This window comes from Rhinopithecus roxellana, chromosome 12 (genome assembly GCF_007565055.1).
Source record: "Rhinopithecus roxellana isolate Shanxi Qingling chromosome 12, ASM756505v1, whole genome shotgun sequence".
Lineage (NCBI taxonomy): Eukaryota > Metazoa > Chordata > Mammalia > Primates > Cercopithecidae > Rhinopithecus > Rhinopithecus roxellana.
In genome coordinates, this window is record NC_044560.1 from 108,327,206 (window position 1) to 108,348,079 (window position 20,874).

Consider the following 20,874-nt stretch of genomic DNA (forward strand, 5'->3'; position numbering starts at 1 on the left):
GTAAATGTCAATATGAGTTATGCAGCAGACAGACATCCAAATCATAGCTTGCCTGTTTGGAAGCCTGTTTGGGAGCCTGCAATGCTGGTGTGGCTGGAACATAGTGGGCAAGGGGAAGGAAGGTATGAGTAGTGGATGGAGAGGGTTGCAGGGCCCAGCTTGTGAAGGGCCTTTAGACTAGGGACAGGGGTTTGGACTTCATTATTTATTTATTTATTTATTTTGAGACAGAGTCTCACTCTATTGCCCTGGCTGGAGTGCAGTGGCGTGATCTTGACTCACTGCAACCTCAACCTCCCTCCCGGGTTTAAGTGATTCTCCTGCCTCAGTCTCCCAAGTAGCTGGGATTACAGGTGCCCACCACCATGCCTGGCTAATTTTTGTATTTTTAGTAGAGACGGGGTTTCACCGTGTTGGCCAGGCTGGTCTGAAACTCTTGACCTCAAGTGATCTGCCCCCCTCAGCCTCCCAAAGTGCTGGGATTACAGGCGTGAGCCACCACGCCCAGCCTGGACTTGATTCTGAGAGTAGTGGGGAGCTCACCGGAAATAGTATTCCAGTCAGGAAACAGCACGTGCAACAACCCAGAGGGGAGAGAAACTTGGGCAGATGGTGGGACCACAATAGTTCGGAGCAGATGAAGGCCACAGAATTAGGAGTCAGAGTGACAGGCCCGGCATGGTGGTTCACGCCTGTAATCCCAGCACTTTGGGAGGCCGACGCGTGGATCACGTGGTCAAGAGATTGAGACCATCCTGGCCACCGTGGCAAAACCCCGTCTCTACTAAAAATACACAGATTAGCCAGTTGTGGTGGTGTGTGCCTGTAATCCCAGGTACTCAGGAGGCTGAGGCAGGATAACCGCTTGAACCCGGGCGTCAGAGGTTGCAGTGAGCCGAGATCATGCTATTGCACTCCAGCCTGGGCAACAGAGTGAGACTCTGACTCAAAAAAAAAAAAAATGGAGTCGTAGTGACAAGGCTGGGAGGTGGGTGGCACCAGGTCTTTGCCTTCAATGCCTGGTTGAGAGGCCTGGATCTGTTCCACAGCACTGGCAAACCAGGGGTGGGTTATGAGCAGGAGATGGGTAGCATGAGTTTTGAGTATAGAAAGATGCCTGTGGGACCTGGTGGGGAACAGACTGGAGTAGAGAGATTGGAGGCTGGAGGCCAGGCAGGAGGCTGGGATGAGGGCCTAGGAGGGCTGTGGGGAGGCACAGAAGAAGACAGAGCAGAGAGAGCCCCAGGCCAGGAAGAAGGAGACTTGGGGACAGATGGGCTGGGGAGGGGGTGGGAAGAAGGCAGCTGAGAGTCTAGTCCAGTGACTGGGTGGATGACAGGAGAGGCAGTCAGAGTATACAGAGCAATGTTGCATTGTGAAGATATCAAGGAGTCCAAGGACACCCCCTGCCATCCCCGGCCCTGGGCACTTCTACCCGGAGGAGGAGACGTTTGAGCTCAGTCTTTTTTTTTTTTTTTTTTTTTTTGAGACGGAGCTTCGCTCTGTCGCCCAGGCTGGAGTGCAGTGGCCGGATCTCAGCTCACTGCAAGCTCCGCCTCCCGGGTTTAGGCCATTCTCCTGCCTCAGCCTCCTGAGTAGCTGGGACTACAGGCGCCCGCCACCTCGCCCGGCCAGTTTTTTGTATTTTTTAGTAGAGACGGGGTTTCACCGTGTTAGCCAGGATGGTCTCGATCTCCTGACCTCGTGATCCGCCCGTCTCGGCCTCCCAAAGTGCTGGGATTACAGGCTTGAGCCACCGCGCCCGGCCTTGAGCTCAGTCTTTAAGACACATAGAGTTGGTCGAGGCCGGGAGCAGTGGCTCATGCCAGTAATCCCAGCACTTCGGGAGGCCAAAGCAAGTAGATCATCTGAGTTTGGGAGTTTATGATCAGCCTGGGAGACATGTCGAAACCTTGTCTCTACCAAAAATACAAAAATTAAAATTAGTTGGGCGTGGCGGTGGACATTTAAGGCCCCAGCAGCTCCTCAGGTGGCTGAGGTGGAAGGATCACTTGAGCCTGTGAGGCAGAGGTTGCAGTGAGCCAAGATCACGCCATTGCACTCCGATCTGGGTGACAGAGTGAGACCCCGTCTCAAAATAATAATAATAATAATAATAACAACAACAACAATAATAATAAGCTGGGCGCAGTGGCTTATGCCTGTAATCCCAACACTTTGGGAGGCTGAAGTGGGCGGATCACAAGTTCAGGAGTTCAAGACCAGCCTGACCAACATGGTGAAACCCCGTCTCTACTAAAAATACAAAATTAGCTGGGCGTGGTGGCGTGTGCTTGTAATCCCAGCTACTCAGGAGGCTAAGGCAGGAGAATCGCTTGGACCTGGGAGGCGGAGGTTGCAGCAAGCTGAGATGGCACCACTGCACTCCAGCCTGGGTGACAGAGCAAGACTCCATCTCAGTAAATAAATAAATAAATAAATAAAAAGAAGAGTTGGTCAGGATAAGGGGTGGTATAAGGGTTTTCAGGCAGCGAGAACAGCATCTGCAAAGGCCCAGAGATAAGAAATCACTTAACATGTTTGGGAGACACCTTGCAACCAGCGTTGACACAGAAAAAAAAAAAGAATTTTGGGGTGAAAAGAGTTTGAGAGTGGGAGTCTCAGATATGCGGCTTCAGAGGAAGGCAAAGCCAGAACAAAAACGGACTCTCAGGGCTTGGCACAGCGATTCACACCTGTAATCCCACCACGGTGGGAGGCTGAGGTGGGAGGATCACTTGAACTCAGGAGTTCAAGACCAGCCTGGGAGAAATAGTGAGACCCTATCTCTACTTAAAAAAAAGAAAAGAAAAAAGAAAAAGAAAAGAGAAAGAGGCGGGCCAGGCCAGGCGCAGTGGCTCACGCTTGTAATCCCAGCACTTTGGGAGGCTGAGGTGGGTGGATCACCTGAGGTCATGAGTTCGAGACCACCCTGGTCAACATGGTGAAACCCCATCTCTGCTAAAAATACAAAAAATTAGCTGGGCATGGTGGTGGGCACCTGTAATCCCAGCTATTCGGGAGGCTGAGGCAGGATAATAGCTTCAACTCGGGAGGCAGAGGTTGCAATGAGCTGAGATCATGCCATTGCACTCTAGCCTGGGCAACAAGAGCAAAACTCTGTCTCAACAACAACAACAACAAAAAGCATTAAAAAAATAAAAAAAGAAAGAGGCGGGGCACGGTGGCTCATGCCTGTAATTCCAGCACTTTGGGAGACTGAGGCAGGTGGATCACATGAAGTCAGGAGTTCTAGACCAGCCTGGCCAACATGGTGAAACCCCATCTCTACTAAAAATACCAAAATTAGCTGGACATGGTGGTGCACACCTGCAATCCCAGCTACTTCAAAGGCTGAGGCAGGAGAATCACTTGAACCCAGGAGGTGGAGGTTGCAGTGAGTGAAAATCACGCCACTGCACTTCAGCCTGGGCGACAGAGCAAGACTCTGTCTAAAAAAAATATTTTAAAAAAACTGGGAAAAATAGTCAAATCCCATCTCTGCTTTAAAAAAGAAAAAAAAGAACAAAAGGGGACTCTAGGGCCTCAACTCCAAGCTGAAAGAGAGTCTGGAACCTTATCCTGGGGTCACTGGGCAGCCAAAGGGAGGGTGCTGAGCAGGGAAGGGGTATATTCGCGTTTCTGAGCCCTTGGAGGTGAAAGAGGAGAGATTCCAGCTCGGGGCTGGGGCTGATGGGTAGAAAGGGGACTTTCTCTGCCTTCAGCTGCCAAGGTCCAGCCCAGGCCCCAGCATGTCTCCTTTCCCTCCTCCTGGGCAGGTACTTCATGAACATCACGTGGGATAACCGGGATTACTCCTTCAATGAGGATGGCTTCCTAGTAAACCCCTCCCTGGTGGTCATCTCCCTCACCAGAGACAGGACGTGGGAGGTGGTGAGTCGCAGCCCAGACCTCGGGCATGGCAGAGGGCCTGGACTCCTGCATCCCGGCAGAGGGGGTTCTGAGGTCCTGGACTAAGAGGGAGGAGGAGACAGGGAGCCTGGACTCCTGGGTCCTGGGATCTGAAGGTGGGAGGGGCTCCTGGGTCTTGGAGGAAGCTGTTGCCCACACACCTAGGTCTGCGGAAGAGGATCATGGAGGCCAGGATACACCGGGAAGTCTCCCCAGGAAGCCTGACTCTCCTTCCCTTTGGCCAAGGTGGGCAGCTGGGAGCAGCAGACGCTCCGCCTCAAGTACCCGCTGTGGTCCCGCTATGGTCGCTTCCTGCAGCCAGTGGACGACACGCAGCATCTCACGGTGGCCACGCTGGAGGAGAGGCCGTTTGTCATCGTGGAGCCTGCAGACCCCATCAGCGGCACCTGCATCCGAGACTCCGTCCCCTGCCGGACCCAGCTCAACCGAACCCACAGGTGACAGCTCGGGATCCAGGAGTTCCGGCTCCAAAACCCTCCTCCCGTGAAGCGCAGTAGTCCGGGCCCCCAGCCACCTCCTCCCTTGGGACCCAGGATCCACAAAGCCCTCCAGCTTGGTGACCTTGGGCACACCTCAGAATTCTTTGAGCCTCAGTTTCCCCCTGAAAGCGCTAACCATAGTTTTAGCTGCTGCCTGTCCCTTCCTCCATATCCTCTCTTCATGGGAGAGTCTAAGGAGGGGGTCCCCAAATTCCCCAAGCTTGGTCACTGCCCGCAGCCCTCCACCGGATGCCCCCCGCCCGGAAAAGCGCTGCTGCAAGGGTTTCTGCATCGACATTCTGAAGCGGCTGGCACACACCATCGGCTTCAGCTACGACCTCTACCTGGTCACCAACGGCAAGCACGGAAAGAAGATCGATGGCGTCTGGAACGGCATGATCGGGGAGGTGAGGGGGTGGACGGGAGGCAGGGAATCTTCAGGGCGGAGTGAAGAGGTGGACACCGCCCGGTGCGGTGGCTAACGCCTGTAATCCCAGCACTTTGGGAAGTCGAGGCGGGCCAATTGCCTGAGCTCAGGGGTTCGAGGCCAGCTTGGGCAACACAGTGAAACCCCGTCTCTACTAAAATACAAAAAATAAGCCAGGCGTGGGGGCAGGCGCCTGTCATCCCAGCTACTCGGGAGGCTGAGGCAGGAGAATTGCTTGAACCCGGGAGGCGGAGATCGCGCCACTGCACTCCAGCCTGGGTACAGAGCCAGACGCCGTCTCAAAAAGAAAAATTAAAAACAAGAGGCGGATACCCTGGGGTAGGGGCGCGGCCAAATGGAGGAAACACCTGATTCGGGGCCTGGGGCAGGGCCGCGGGAAGGACAGACCTTGGAACAAGGGGCGGGATCAGGAGGTGTCAGGGGCGGGGCTTGGAGGAGGGACTTTGGGGCAGAGGAGGCGGGGCTAGGAGGGTGTGGCTCCTAGGGGAAGGGGGCGGGGCTGGGAGGAAGGACTCGGGGAAGAGGAGACTTGGCTAGGAGGGTGTGGCTCCTAGGGGAAGGGGGCGGGGCTGGGAGGAGGAACTTTGGGGTAGAGGAGGTAGGGCTAGGAAGGTGGGACTCCTAGGGGAAGGGGGCGGGGCTGGGAGGAGGGACTTTGGGCAGAGGAGGAGGGGCCAGGAGGGTGGGAATCCTAGGAGAAGAGGGTGGGGCTGGGAAGATCTGGACCAAGGCCTTGAGGATTTTCTGGGAGCAGCGGGCTAGGACGCGGGCTACCAACTCCCAATCTTGTTCCCCATCTCTCACCTCCGCCCTTCCCTTCCCCACTCTGCGTCCCCCTCCATCCTCACCCACCCCGCAATCCCTTCTAGCCCTTTCCCTCACCCTGTCACTGATCTGCTCCCGGGGCCCGTCTCTACCCGCCGTCCGTGTCAGTCTGTCCGCTTGAGCCAGGTTCCCTCGCCCACTCCTCATCGCCCCCACCCCAGGTGTTCTACCAGCGCGCAGACATGGCCATCGGCTCCCTTACCATCAACGAGGAGCGCTCCGAGATTGTGGACTTCTCCGTCCCCTTCGTGGAGACCGGCATCAGCGTCATGGTGGCGCGCAGCAATGGCACAGTGTCCCCCTCGGCCTTCCTCGGTAAGCTGGGGCCCTGGGACAGGGAGCCAGCCCTAGGCAAAGTAGCCTCCCCCAACCGTGTGGGCCCTGGGATCAGAAAACCTGGGTTCCCGGTATCATCGATACTGAACCCCCAATGCAACTTCGGTGAAGTGACATCATTTCTGGGCCTCAGTTTCCTAATCTACAAGATGGAAGAAATAATTTCCCTACCCAGAAGACATTTTGTCAAGAGGCTAAAGAAGCTTGAGCTCAGGAGCCTTCTCTTGCACTGCAGCTTCCAAGCGATGCACCTGGTTTTGTTTCCATAAGGTTGAATGATTTGTTCTCAAAGAGAGCCCTCCAAATTGTGCAAGCTTCAGGCCCCACAAAACCCAAGTGTTTTCCTGTACCTAGGTATGAGATGAAGAGAACAAATTAGCACGGTACCAATACCTTGTAAGCACTCAAGTCACCATCAGTGTTTACTGAGCACCTACTATGTGCCAGGTGGTGGGCTTCACACTGGGAACACACTGGCAAAGGAGGAAGACACAAATCCCTGTGCGCTAGGATCTCTCAGCCTTGTGAAGGAGACAGAAGATAAACTTCTCTCTCTCTCTCTTTTTTTTTTTTTTTTTTTTTTGATACAGAGTCTCACTCTGTCACCCAGGCTGGAATGCAGTTGCAGTGGCATGACATTGCAACCTCAACCTCCCTCCTGGGTTTAAGCGATTCTCCTGCCTCAGCCTCTCAAGTAGCTGGGATTACAGGCACGCACCACCACGCCTGGCCAATTTTTGTATTTTTAGTAGAGACGGAGTTTCACCATGGTGGCCAGGTTAGTCTCAAACTCCTGACCTCAGGTGATCCGCCCGCCTCAGCCTCCCAAAGTGCTGGGATTACAGGTGTGAACCACTGAACCTGGACAAGGGTTTTAACAACAGAGATGGTGTGGGGATATATAATCAGATTTAGGTTTTTAAAATATCCAGCTCTGTGTAATCCCAGCTACTCTGGAGGCTGAGGTGTAAGGAAGGCTTGAACCCAGGAGGCAGAGGTTGCAGTGAGCCAAGATGGCACCACTGCACTCCAGCCTGGATGTCAGAGCCAGACTCTATCTCAAAAAAAGAAAAAAGAAAAAAATCCCAGTTTGTGGAAGCAAGTGGCTGGTGGAGATGCTACTGCAAGGCTCATGCCAGAGACAGAGTGGGGGCGTGCAATAGGAAGGTGACAACCGACAGACGCAGGGTGTGGTTAGGGAGCTGCCCGCCAGATGGGCTGGTGGCTTTGGGATGGATAGGGTAGAGGGCCCATTGCTGAGCCAGAGAAGCGTACATCCGCCAAGGGCAACAGTGCTTGTCAGTTTCCACTTGCTCTCTGAAGTGTGAGCAAAGCTCCTGGGAGAGGGGAGGGGCTGGAAGAAGAGCCATCCCTTCCTTTGTGTTTTGTTTTCTGTTTATTTTGCCCAATGGTGTCTCCTGTGGCCTCCTCTTTGCACCAAGGTCTCTGCAGGGCACACTGAGAAGCACCACGTGGGGCCCCTGTTTGCAGGCAGCACACTGCAGGGGAGTGACAAGGTCCTATTTATGCCCCACCAAGTTGCCCAGCAGAGGTGACAGGCGTGTCCCCAGCTGCCGCAGTGACAGTCCAGGGTGCTGACCTTGCTGTGACGGGGCCAGTTCTGGCAGCTCACACTTGGCCCTGGGAAATTGAATCACCTGGTCCTAATCTCAATGAAATGGTGATTTGGGTTTATTGTTGGTGAGCTCCAGGGGCGACACACGGTTATCGAATGTGAGGAGGGGACCCGTGAATGGGAGGTTGTCTAGGACAGCGCAGGTTGTTACCTCTAGCAGGGGCACCTAGGAGACAAGTAAGAGAGGGTGTTGCTGGTTCAGGCACCTGCGAGTTCTCTCTCTCTCTCTTTTTTTTTTCTTTTTTTGAGACAGAGTCTTGCTCTGTCACCCAGGCTGGAGTGCAGTGGCACGATTTCAGCTCACTGCAGTCTCCACCTCCTGGGTTCAAGCAGTTCTCCTGCTTCAGCCTCCTTAATAGCTGGGACTAGAGGCGTCCACCACGATGCCCAGCTAATTTTGTATTTTTGGTAGAGATGGCATTTCACCATGTTGGCCAGGCTGGTCTTCAACTCCTGACCTTAGGTGATCCTCCCACCTCAGCCTCCCAAAGTGCTGGGATTACAGGCATGAACCACCACGCCCAGACACCTGTGAGTTCTGAGTAGTTAAAGCATGGGTGATTGACAGAGTGATCAGGCCAGAGAGGAGAGTGTGATAAGGCTGAGTGGCAGGGACTTTGTCCTGGGGGTGCTAGGGAGCCCGGGGAGGGCTGTAGGCAGGGGAGGGGCCAGGTTGTCTCTGTGCTGTAGGGGACAGACGGGAGCTCGGGAGGCTGGGGAAATGGTTGGTGGGAGATGAGGCCTGAGCCCTGTTGGCCATGAGAATGGAAAAGAGAGGCCCAAGTAGCATCAGGGGCAGGAGCGTGGGGGTGGAGACTGACAGGCTGTGGCCAGCGAGGGAGAGGGAGGGAGGATGGCACATGGGGTTTGGACCTGTAACTGGGTGGATGGTGGGGCTCCCATCATGGGGAGCATGGGAGCTAGTCTGGGCTCAGCATGGGACATGATGAATGGCCTGGGGGGATGGCTGGGGTAGGTGGAGGCTTGGGCCTGTGACTCAGGAAACATTTAGGAGACAGTTTCTATTTGTGGCTGAAACTACAGAAATGCCTGCGATGGCTCTCTTTGAGAATGGCTGCCTCTTAGGGGTCTGGGTGAGCCATAAGACTATCTCGGAGATGGAGAAGCAGAGATAGGGCCAGAATAGGATGGGGTCAGATCTGGGCTGCACCTTGTTCATCTTCAGGTAGTACCCTAGGTGTTTTTTTTTTTTTTTTTTGTCTTTTTGTTTGTTTGTTTGTTTGTTTGTTTTTTTGTAGAGACAGGGTCTCACTATGTTGGCCAGGCTGGTCTTGAACTCCAGGCGTCAAGTGATCCTCCTGCCTCAGCCTCCCAAAGTTCTGGGAGTACAGGCGGGAGGCACCGCCCCAGCCTGATCCCCTAGTCTTTTGCTTGGCTGAGCCATGATCACACACTCCCTTGTCCCCAGAGCCCTACAGCCCTGCCGTCTGGGTGATGATGTTCGTCATGTGCCTCACTGTGGTCGCCGTCACTGTTTTCATCTTCGAGTACCTCAGTCCTGTTGGCTACAACCGCAGCCTGGCCACGGGCAAGCGTGAGTCCCCCTTTCTCCATCCGCCTGCCTCGGAGCTCCCGAACCAGAGAGAGAGAGAACTACATTTCCCAGCAGCCCCTGGGGGGGTGTCAAGCTAGGGCGCCAGATGCCTTGAGGGACACTGGGAATTGTAGTTCTTCCTTTTGCTCCCTTATTGAGAAGGGATTGGGGTCCATGTCCACGTCCTGGCCCCCTGCAGGCCCTGGCGGCTCAACCTTCACCATTGGGAAATCCATCTGGCTGCTTTGGGCCCTGGTGTTCAATAATTCAGTGCCCGTGGAGAACCCCCGGGGAACCACCAGCAAAATCATGGTGCTGGTGTGGGCCTTCTTCGCCGTCATCTTCCTCGCCAGCTACACAGCCAACCTGGCCGCCTTCATGATCCAGGAGGAGTACGTGGATACCGTGTCCGGGCTCAGTGACCGCAAGGTGTGTGTGGGTCCAGGGATGGGCTGGGGCTGGAGGTCACAGAGCTTGGCATGTGGTAGATTAGAGGGGATTCTTGCGGCGGAGGGAGTAGGGGGAGGGTGGGAAGGGATCTCTTAATTCCAGAATGGTAGAATGGAATGTTGTGGATGGAGAAAGAACACGGTTCACGATGAGCTATTTTAAATATTCCTAGGGAAGAGGGTGTCCTTGAATGTTCTAGGGGCAGTTGTGCCAAATGGAATATTCTAGAACCAGTGCTTCTCTCAAACTGTAAGGAAGGATTAATTTTTGAAACTTCTAAGGCCGGGCGCGGTGGCTCACGCCTGTAATCCCAACACTTTGGGAGGCCGAGGTGGGCGGATCACAAGGTCAGGAGATCGAGACCATCCTGGCTGACACGTGAAATCCTGTCTCTTCTAAAAGTACAAAAAATTAGCCGGGAGTGGTGGCGGGCGCCTGTAGTCCCAGCTACTCTGGAGGTTGAGGCAGGAGAATGGCGTGAACCCAGGAGGCGGAGCTTGCAGTGAGCTGAGATCCCACCACTGCACTGCAGCCAGAGCCACAGAGCCAGACTCCGTCTCAAAAAAAATAAAATAAAATAAAATAAAGAAAGAAACTTCTAGTCCATTGCAGACAATGCTTTTGTAAAATTCAACGGAAATGAATTATTAGAAAAGTAAAATAAGGTCTAAAACCAAGACAGACAAAAGTCAAACCTGGCCAGGCATGGTGGCTCACGCCTGTAATCCCAGCACTTTGGGAGGCCGAGGTGGGTAGATCACCTGAGGTCAGGAGTTTGAGACCAGCCTGGCCAACATAGTGAAACCTTGTCTCTACTAAAAATTCAAAAATTAGCCAGGTGTGGTGGTGGGTGCCTGTAGTCCCAGCTACTCAGGAGGCTGAGGCAGGAGAATCGCTTGAGCCGGGGAGGTGGAGGTTGCAGTGAGCCATGATTACACCACTGCACTCTAGCCTGGGTGACAGAGCGAGACTCTGCCTCAAAAAAAGAGCCAAACTCATATTTTTATTTATTAGATTCAACAGACAAATAAGGATCCTGTCAAATCGTTCTAAATGCTCACTCCCTCCATTCCTGTAGCACCTCACTGCAATCACCATTTGTTGAGGGACTGGTGGTTTGCAGAGCACACTTTGAGACTAAAGTGATTAACCAGCTGGGTGTCATGACCTATTAGAGGCTTGAGAAATCAGTTTGATGGGTTGCAATAAGCAGTTTTTAATGGAATGGTGTAGAATAGAATAGAATAGAATAGTTGACTGCATCTTATGTAGTAAGTTTGGTTTTACAAAACTTGTTTTAGTTGGCTGGGCGCGGTGGCTCATACCTGTAATCCCAGCACTTTGAGAGGCCAAGGCGGGCGGATCACCTGAGGTCGGGAGTTTGAGACCAGCCTGGCTAACATGGAGAAACCTGTCTCTAATAAAAATACAAAATTAGCTGGGCATGGTGTCGGGCACCTGTAATCCCAGCTACTCGGGAGGCTGAGGCAGGAGAATCGCTTGAACCTGGGAGGTGGAGGTTGCAGTGAGCCGAGATTGCACCATTGCACTCCAGCCTGGCAACAAGAGCGAGACTCAGTTAAAAAAAAAAAAAAAAGTGAGGACGGGTGCGGTGGCTCACGCCTCTAATCCCAGCAGTTTGGGAGGCGGAGGCGGGCAGATCATGAGGTCAGAAGATCGAGACCATCCTGGCTAACACGGTGAAACCCAGTCTCTACTAAAAAATACAAAAAATTAGCAGGGCGTGGTGGTGGGCGCCTGTAGTCCCAGCTACTCGGGAGGCTGAGGCAGGAGAATGGCGTGAACCCGGGAGGCGGAGCTTGCAGTGAGCCGAGATCGCACCACTGCACTCCAGCCTGGGCGACAGAGCGAGACTCCTTCTCAATAAATAAATAAATAGTGAATTATTTCTGAACGGATTGGTAAATAGCAACAGCCCCCAGCTCCTGCCATGCCAGTCTCTGCCCCCGGGACCTCCCGCGATTCAGTAAGTGAAGGCTTAACGCCTGGCACATCAGGGGCCTCAGGGAGGCTTCTCATGAACTTTTGGATTACGTGTCTGCAACTGTGTGTGCTGGGTGGGAGTGAAAACGCATTTCCTAAGGTAGTGAGCAAGTGCTGAGAAATACGGAATACTTCTGGGACTGGGGTGTCTGCCAGATAGCGGGTGTCTCTCAGAATGGGGGATTTGTGTGAGGGATGTCCCTGCGGAGGGTGCCCTAATCACTCCCCATTCTGCCCCAGTTCCAGAGGCCCCAGGAGCAGTACCCGCCCCTGAAGTTTGGGACCGTGCCCAACGGGTCCACGGAGAAGAACATCCGCAGCAACTATCCCGACATGCACAGCTACATGGTGCGCTACAACCAGCCCCGCGTAGAGGAAGCGCTCACTCAGCTCAAGGCAGGGTCAGCGCAGACTCGGGCCGGGGGTGGGGGTGGGGCCACTGGGGACCTGAGGATGCTCAAAGATGGCAAGGGGTCCAGGTTCATTCCTTCAGTCCCAGAGGTCAGCCCTGGGTGGGTCAGCTTGGAGGGTGGAGGTCATGGAGGGTGGAAGTGGACTCCTCTTCCCAGGAGTAGGCTCCTTGGGATATTTTCTGGGATGCAGTAGTTCTGGATTCTGGGGTGAGACTGACAGGGCTCAAATCTTTGCTCTTCCTCTTCTTGGCTTTGTGACCTTGGGCAAGTGACTCAGCCTCTCTGAACCTCTGTTTCCTCCTCTGTAAAATGAGGATAACAAGAGTATCCCAACTGTAATGATCATAAGGTTGTTACAAGAATTATACTAGCAAGCCGGGCGTGGTGGCTCACGCCTGTAATCCCAGCACTTTCAGAGGCCAAGGCAGGTGGATCACGAGGTCAGGAGATCTAGACCATCCTGGTCAACATGGTGAAACCCCATCTCTACTAAAAATACAAAAATTAGCTGGGCGTAGTGGCACACGCCTGTAGTCCCAGCTACTCTGGAGGCTGAGGCAGGAGAATCGCTTGAACCTGGGAGTTGGAGGTTGCAGTGAGCCGAGATCATGCCACTGTACTCCACCCTGGCGACAGAGCAAGACTCCATCTCAAAAAAAAAAAAAAAAAAAAAAAGGGAATTAAACTAGCTAATCCATTCAGAACATTTATTTATTTATTTAGAACAGTGCCCAGTGCACTGTTCGCTGATATTATCATTAGATGTTTGCTAATATTATCATTATCATTAGACCTGAACTCACTGGAATCAATGCTTGGATTGTGTTTCTTATCTTTTTACATCCCTTTTGCAGATCATAGGGATGAAGTTAAATTCAGAGGCCAGGTTCGGTAGCTCACGCCTATAATCCCAGCACTTTGGGAGATGGAGGTGGGCAGATCACCTGAGGTCAGGAGTTGGAGACCACCTGGCCAACATAGTGAAACCCCGTCTCTACTTAAAATACAAAAATTATGGCCAGGTGTGGTGGCTCACGCCTGTAATCCCAACACTTTGGCTGGCCGAGGCGGGCGGATCACGAGGTCAGGAGATCGAGACCATCCTGGCTAACACAGTGAAACCCTGTCTCTACTAAAAAAAAAAAAAATACAAAAAATTAGCTGGGCGTGGTGGCAGGCGCCTGTAGTCCCAGCTACTTGGGAGGCTGAGGCAGGAGAATGGCCTGAACCTGGGAGGCAGAGCTTGCCGTGAGCCGAGATCACGCCACTGCACTCCAGCCTGGGTGACAGAGCGAGACTCCGTCTCGAGGAAAAAAAAAAAATTAGGCTGGGTGCGGGGACAGGCGCCTGTAATCCCAGCACTTTGGGAGGCCGAGACGGGCAGATCATTTGAGGTCAGGAGTTCGAGAACAGCTTGGCCAACATGGAGAAACCTTGTCTGTACTTAAAATACAAAAATTAGCCGGGCAAGGTGGCGGGCGCCTATAATCTCAGCAGCTTGGGAGGCTGAGGCAGGAGGATCGCTTGAATGTAGGAGGTGGAGGTTGCAGTGAGCTGAGATTGCGCCACTGCACTCCAGCCTGGGCAACAGAGAAAGACTCCATCTCAAAAAGAAAACAAAATTTAAAAAGTTGAGTTGAGGCCCCAAAGTGCAGCCACGATTCCAACAAGGCTGAGCACAGTAACTCTCTCCCTGTCCTGCATTTACTTACTCCTTCCATGTGCACTTTTCTTCTCCTCTACTCTACGTCGGGCAGTGAACAAATAGACCCGATTCCTAGGTGTAGAGGTGGGAAATGAACAATAAACATGCAAACAGAAAAATCAAGATCTTTTCAGAAAGTGATGGTGAGCTAGAGGATGGCTGGGCTGGGATATTTTCACCAGGGTGTTCAGGGCAGGCTTCTCGGAGGAGGTGACATTTGTGCAGAGCCCTGCAGGAGGTGAAAGAGCTAGCCAGGTGGACTTCCGGAAGCAAAGCCTTCAGGTGGAGGAAACAGGGTGTGCAAAGGGCCTGAGGAAGGTGTGGTGTTGGTTTACTGGAGGAACAGCAAGAAGGCCAGTGTGGGTGAAGGGCAAGGAGCTGAGGTGAGACGTAGATGAGGGGAGGATTCTGGGCATGAGGCCAAGGTCAGGGCTGGACTTTATACTAAGGGCAGTGAGAAGCTTTGGGGAGTGAAGACTTTATGTAAGGAAGGGTATGATCTGATTTCTGTTTTTGTTTGTTTGGAGACAGGGTCTCCCTCTGTCACCCAGGCTGGAGTGTAGTAATTCGATCTCAGCTCACTGCAACCTCCCTGTCCCCTGGGTTCAAGCAATTCTCCCACCTCAGCCTCCTGAGTAGCTAGGATTACAGGTGTGCACTACTATTACTGGCTAATTTTTGTATTTTTGGTAGAGACGTGGTTTCGCCCTGTTGGTCAGGCTGGTCTTGAACTCCTGACATGAGGGGTTCTGCCTGCCTCAGCCTCCTAAAATTATGGGATTAGAGGCGTGAGCCACCATGCCTGGCTTAAAAAATTTCTAATGCCCGTTGCAGTGGCTCACACCTGTAATCCTAAAGCTTCATGAGGCCAAGGTGAGAGGATCACTTAAGACCAGGAGTTCAAGACCAGCCTGTGAAACATAGTGAGACCCCTTGACTCACAAAAAAAAAAATGTTTTTTTTTTTTTTTTGAGATGGAATCTCGCTCTGTTGCCCAGGTTGGAGTGCAGTGGTGCAATCTCGGCTCACTACAACCACTGCCTCCCTGGTTTAAGCGATGCTCCTGACTCAGCCTCCTAAGGAGCTGGGACTACAGGTGCCCACCACCACACCCGGCTCATTTTTGTATTTTTAGTAGAGACGGGGTTTCGCCACGTTGGTCAGGCTGGTCTGGAACTACTGACCTCAGGTGATCCACCTGCCTCGGCCTCCCAAAGTGTTGGGATTACAGGCGTGAGCCACCGCGCCTGGCTAACAAAATATTTTTAAATTAGCCAGGCGTCATAGTGCGCACTTGTAGTCCCACTTACTTGGGAGGCTAAGGTCGAAGGATCATTGAGCCCAGGGGATGGAGGCTGCAGTGATCTATGATTGCACCACTATACTCTAGCCTGGGTAACAGAGCAAGACCCTGTCTCGAAAAAAAAAAAAAAAAGAAAAATTTAAGAGCACCAACTTTATGCCAGGTATAGCTCCTGCACTGGATAACAACAGTTAACAAAATAGGTCAGTTTCCCACATCAGCTAGGAGTGCTTTAACAGACAGAGGTTTCTTTACCTCTCCAATAAGAAGTCCAGGGCTGGCATGATAGCTTAAAAATACCATTAACAATCTGAAATCTGCCTGTAATCCCAGCATTTTGGTAGACTGAGGTGGGCGGCCTGGCCCACATGGTGAAATCCCATCTCTACTAAAAATACAAAAAATTAGCTGGGTGTGGTGGCATGCACCTGTAATCCCAGCTACTCGGGAGGCTGAGGCAGGAGAACCGCTTGAACCTGGGAGACGGAGGTTGTGGTTAGCCGAGATTGTGCCTGCACTCTGGCCTGGACAACAAGAGCAACACTCTGTTTCACACACAAAAAATGGGGCCCAGAACAACACCCCCTTGCCTGAGGCCTAAAGTAGGTATTGAATTTGTAGAATTATAGACAGAGATGTTAACACACAGCACAACGGGAAAAGTAATTTTTTTTTTTTTTTTTGAGACAGAGTCTCGCTCTGTTGCCCAGGCTGGAGTGCAGTGGCGCGATCTGGGCTCACTGCAAGCTCCGCCTCCTGGGATCACGCCATTCTCCTGCCTCAGCCTCCCCAGTAGCTGGGACTACAGGAGCCCGCCACCACGCCCGGCTAATTTTTTGTATTTTTAGTAGAGACGGGGTTTCACTGTGTTAGCCAGGATGGTCTCGATCTCCTGACCTCGTGATCCACCCGCCTTGGCCTCCCAAAGTGCTGGGATTACAGGCGTGAGCCACCGCGCCCAGTGAAAAGTAAATTTTTTACATTGTGCATTCATCCATCCATTCATTACTTTCAAGAAGTACTTACCAAGTACCTTTGATATGTTCGGCTCTGTGCCGGATGTCTAGTTCCCTGGTAACTTGAAGCCTCCCTTCTAATGGAGGGAGGTGGAAAACACACAGCTGTTATAAATATCTACCCCTTAAAGTATATCAGATCTTGAAACATGGAGTTTCTCTCTGGCCGTCTTTCTGTCCAGCTCTGTTTGCTTCCAAGTTGCACCCCATCTTATTCCCTTCTCTCTGGAGGATGGTTTTCTACATCTCCCCATAGGATGCCCCATGGCCTGGGAGTTCCTCACAGCATCCTGGGGATGCTTAACAGCAGTAAGTTTAGAACCAGATGGAGGCCGGGCCCAGAGGCTCACGCTTACAATCCCAGCACTTTGGGAGGCTGAGGCGGGCGGATCACTTAAGGTCAGGAGTTCAAGACCAGCCTGGCCAACTTGGCGAAACCCCATCTCTACTAAAAAGACAAAAATTAGCTAGGTGTGGTGACGCACACCTGTAATCCCAGCTATTCCGTAGGCTGAGGCGAGAGAATTGCTTAAATCCGGGAGGTGGAGGCTGCAGTGAGCCGAGATCGCACCACTGCACTGCACTCCAGCGTGGGCGACAGAGCAAGACTCTGTCACAAAAAAAAAAAAAAGAACCAGATGGTCCTGGGTTCCAATGGGAGCTACACCCCTTACTTGCTCCTGAGCCCCAATTTCCGACTCCCTATTACGGGGGTCAACAATCCCTCCTGCCCATCAAGTGGCTCTGGGAAACGGTTCCGTGTCACAGCCCCACATACTGAGGATCTGATTGGTCCAGCTGGGGGGGAGGGTCAAGTGTCTATGCCAGCATGGACCAATCAGCAGCATGGTGGGGTGGGGCGTGGTCATGTGGTTCGCCCAGCTCGTCTTCCGCATTCAAAGGTGCGAGGACCCTATGGGCAGGAAAAGGCTCACATTTGTCTCTAATCACCCTTGTTTCACCAGCCTCATGCCTTCTCCTCAGCTTTGAAGCTTGATGGGCCCCTCAGCCCTCTTCCCAGGGCCCCCCATCTGGAGAGCCCTCTTGTGCCCAGCACCTGTAGTCTTCCTTCACATTCCCCTGCGTGGGGAATGAAGTTTTTCCTTTCTCAATTCCCTTTTCTCCCTTTCATTAATCAATTTCTTTGCCAACACTTGGTTTTTGTCAAAATGAAGAACTGTCCCTCCCCCTTCCTTGATGTCAGTGGTTTGAGGGGTTTCCCTCTGTCTTTTTAGAGCAGTGCTGGGGAACCTCCTGCATCATTTACAATTTTCTAGTAGACACAGTGAAATTTATTTTTATTTTATTTTATTTTATTATTATTATTTTTTGAGACAGAGTCTCGCTCTGTCGCCCAGGCTGAAGTGCAGTGGCGCAATCTCGGCTCACTGCAAGCTCCGCCTCCCAGGTTCACGCCATTCTTCTGCCTCAGCCTCCCGTGTAGCTGGGACTACAAGCACCCGCCCCTGCACCCGGCTAATTTTTCTTTTTTTTGTATTTTTAGTAGAGACGGGGTTTCACCGTGTTAGCCAGGATGGTCTCCATCTCCTGACCTCGTGATCCGCCCGCCTCTGCCTCCCAAAGTACTGGGATTACAGGCCTGAGCTACTGCGCCCGGCCTGAAATTTATTTTATGATTTTTTTTTTTTTTTTTTTTTTTACATGGAGTCTCATTCTCGCCCAGGCTGGGGTGCAGTGGTGCAATCTTGGCTCACTGCAACCTCCGCCTCCCGGGTTCAAGCAATTCCCCTCCCTCAGCCTTCCGAGTAGCTGGGAGTACAAGTATGTGCCACGATGCGTGGATAAGTTTTTTTTTTTTTGTATTTTATTGTATGTATGTATATATATATTTAGAAGTATGCCTGTCACTTTATTGCTTTCTGTATAATTTTTTTTTTGTATTTTTAATAGAGATGGGGTTTCACCATGTTGGTCAGGCTGGTCTCGAACACCTGACCTCAGGTGATCTGCCCATCTTGGCCTCCCAAAGTGCTGGGATTACAGGTTTGAGCTACTACACCTGGCCTCAAAATTTATTTTATGTTCCAAAACGTTATTTTGACATGCAATCAATATAAAAATTAATAAGATATTTTATGTTTTAATTGGTACTTTTTGGCGGGGGATCCAGTGTATAGCCTCATGGCACATGTCAGTTCGAACTCAGTGTATTTCAAGAGCTCAATAACTACATCTGGCTAGTGGCTGTCATAACAGACTGTAGAACTAAAACTGTATTTTTAAAATATTTTCTGTTATTTTTCTTCCCTCCTTGCCTTCTTCTCCTCTTGTTCCTTTCTTCCTCTTCCTCCTTCTCTTCTTTCTCTCACTTGTACTTTTTTCCCTTTGTCATCTCTCCTTTGCTTCCCTTCACCCTGATGTCATTCAGGGTCTTCATGCCCTGGATCTAGATGACGTTGGCTCCAACCCCTCTTCCTGAGAATTCTGCAAATTCCTGGGCTTCTCGCGGTCACCCTGGCTTCTAGCTCCTTTTTGCAGGATTTAATTCACTTTCTGGACCATCTCACTGGCCACAGTTTGTCTTCCCAGTTCCAGGGCCTATTTACCAGAATTGGAACCCACCCCTCCCTTAACCCTCACATAAACCCCCACTGGCGGTAAGCGGGGCTGTGGACTGAAGACTGGGAACAGCACTGTCCCGTAGAATGAATGCGGCATGCGTTGAAGTGTAATTCTAAGTTTTTAGTGGCCACATAAAAAGACCTAAAAAGAAGCAGGTGGCCGGGCACGGTGGCTCACGCCTGTAATCCCAGCACTTTGTGAGGCCGAGGCGGGAATATCACCTGAGGTCAGGAGTTCAAGACCAGCTTGGCCAACATGGTGAAACCCTGTCTCTACTAAAAATACAAAAATTAGCCCTGCTGTGGTGGCGCGTGCCTATAATCCCAGCTAATCAGGAGGCTGAGGCAGGAGAATTGCTTGAACCCAGGAGGCAGAGGTTGATTAGTGTGCCGTGATCACACCACTGCACTCCAGCCTGAGTGACAGAGTAAGACTCAGTCTCAAAAAAAAAAAAGAAGAAGAAGAAGCAGGTGAAGCCGGGCTAGGTGGCTCACACCTGTAATCCCAGTACTTTGGGAGGCCAAGGCAGGTGGATCACTTGAGGTCAGGAGTTCGAGACCAACCTGACCAATACGGTGAAACCCGGTCTCTACTAAAAATACAAAAATTAGCTGGGCATGGTGGCGGGTGCTTGTAATCCCAGCTACTCGGGAGGCTGAAGCAGGAGAATTGCTTGAACCCAGTAGGCGGAGGTTGTAATGAGCAGAGATCGGGCCACTGTACTCCAGCCTGGGCGACAAAACGAGACTTCGTCTCAACAACAATAAAAAGTCGGTGCAATTACTTTTTTTTTTTTTGAGATGGAGTCTCGATCTGTTGCCCAGGTGAAACCATGTTAGCCAGGACGGTCTCCATCTCCTGATCTCGTGATCTGCCTGCCTCGGCCTCCCAAAGTGCTGGGATTACAGGCGTGAGCCACCGCGCCTGGCCGGAAATTACTTTTAATAATATATTTTACCTATGTCCAAAATATTATTTTGACACGTAATCAGTATAAACATGGTTGAGACCGTTTGCATAATTTTTTTTCCCCACATGCTGTCTTTGAAATCAGTGGCATTTTACACTCACAATACATCTCGGTTCAGAGTGGCCACATTTCAGGTGATCCATAGCCCTAGTGGCGTGTCACTGCCACACTGGACCACCCAGGTCAACATCACCCAAATGCAAAAAGTTTCCTAGTGAACGAAATGAATAGAAAACATAAAAGGGTGCTGGCCGCACCCCAGGACCCTGGGACTTTTTCCCTTCCTTACTCACAGCATTCTCCCCAGCCAGCCTGCTGACTCATCCCTCCCTCTTCCCGCTTCTTCCGTTTTATTCCTCCCCAGCCCTTCCCTCCAGGAAGGACCCTGAGAATTCCAGATTCTCTCTCTCTCTCTCTCTCTCTCTCTCTCTCTCTCAGGCAAAGCAGGGTGCCTTTCCAGGCTGCCACCTCCCACCCCTACTTCACTTGTACCTTCCTCAGAAGGCAGGGATGGCTGCAAACAGAATCACTTTCCTCTTTTACCCCTTCAGGGATACCTCACACTGCCAGCTTACTCAGTCCTTGCAGTTGGAGAGCAAGAATTCAGAGACTCTCAGTGGGGAGCGGGGGAAATCCCACGAGATGGAGTCTCGCTCTGTCGCCCAGGCTGGAGTGCAGTGATGCAGTCTCAGCTCACTGCAACCTCTGCTTCCCGGGTTCAAGCGATTCTCCTGCCTCAGCCTCCTGAGTATCTGGGATTACAGGCATATACCACCACCCCCAGCTAATTTTTGTATTTTTCTTAGACATGGGATTTCACCATGTTGGCCAGGCTGGTCTTGAACTCCTAACCTTAAGTGATCCACCTGCTTCGGCCTCCCAAAGTGCTGGGATTACAGGTGTCAGCCACCATACCCAGCTGATGCCACTTTCTGAATCTACTTGGTTCCCAAGTTTTGGATAGCAAGTGGTGAGAATGTGACTAGCAAGAGAGACCAGCCCCATCTCTCAAAATGAACCTAAATCTGTCCCCGCCTTGAGTTCAGAGAAAGCAGGATACCTGTATTTTTTTTCCCCATACAAATGTCAGCCACATCACCAGCCTTTAAGAAGTAAAAATAGCTGAGACCTCATCCCGTGTCTTTTTATAGATATTTTTCATCTTTTTTTTTTTATTGAGATACATACATAGATACAGTGAGGTACAGTGAGGCACAA

At 51.8% G+C, this 20,874-nt stretch overlaps 1 protein-coding gene across 1 annotated transcript in view; it reads left to right on the plus strand.

Annotated features, from left to right (window-relative positions):
• GRIN2D (glutamate ionotropic receptor NMDA type subunit 2D) overlaps positions 1–20,874 on the plus strand; it is a 49,152-nt gene that overhangs the window by 9,934 nt on the left and 18,344 nt on the right. Inside the window, exons 3-9 of the mRNA XM_030941569.1 lie at positions 3,780–3,894; positions 4,159–4,370; positions 4,651–4,819; positions 5,847–6,000; positions 9,087–9,212; positions 9,412–9,641; positions 11,907–12,067. Of these exons, the coding sequence (XP_030797429.1) occupies positions 3,780–3,894; positions 4,159–4,370; positions 4,651–4,819; positions 5,847–6,000; positions 9,087–9,212; positions 9,412–9,641; positions 11,907–12,067 (1,167 nt within the window). The remainder of the gene's footprint in view (positions 1–3,779; positions 3,895–4,158; positions 4,371–4,650; positions 4,820–5,846; positions 6,001–9,086; positions 9,213–9,411; positions 9,642–11,906; positions 12,068–20,874) is intronic.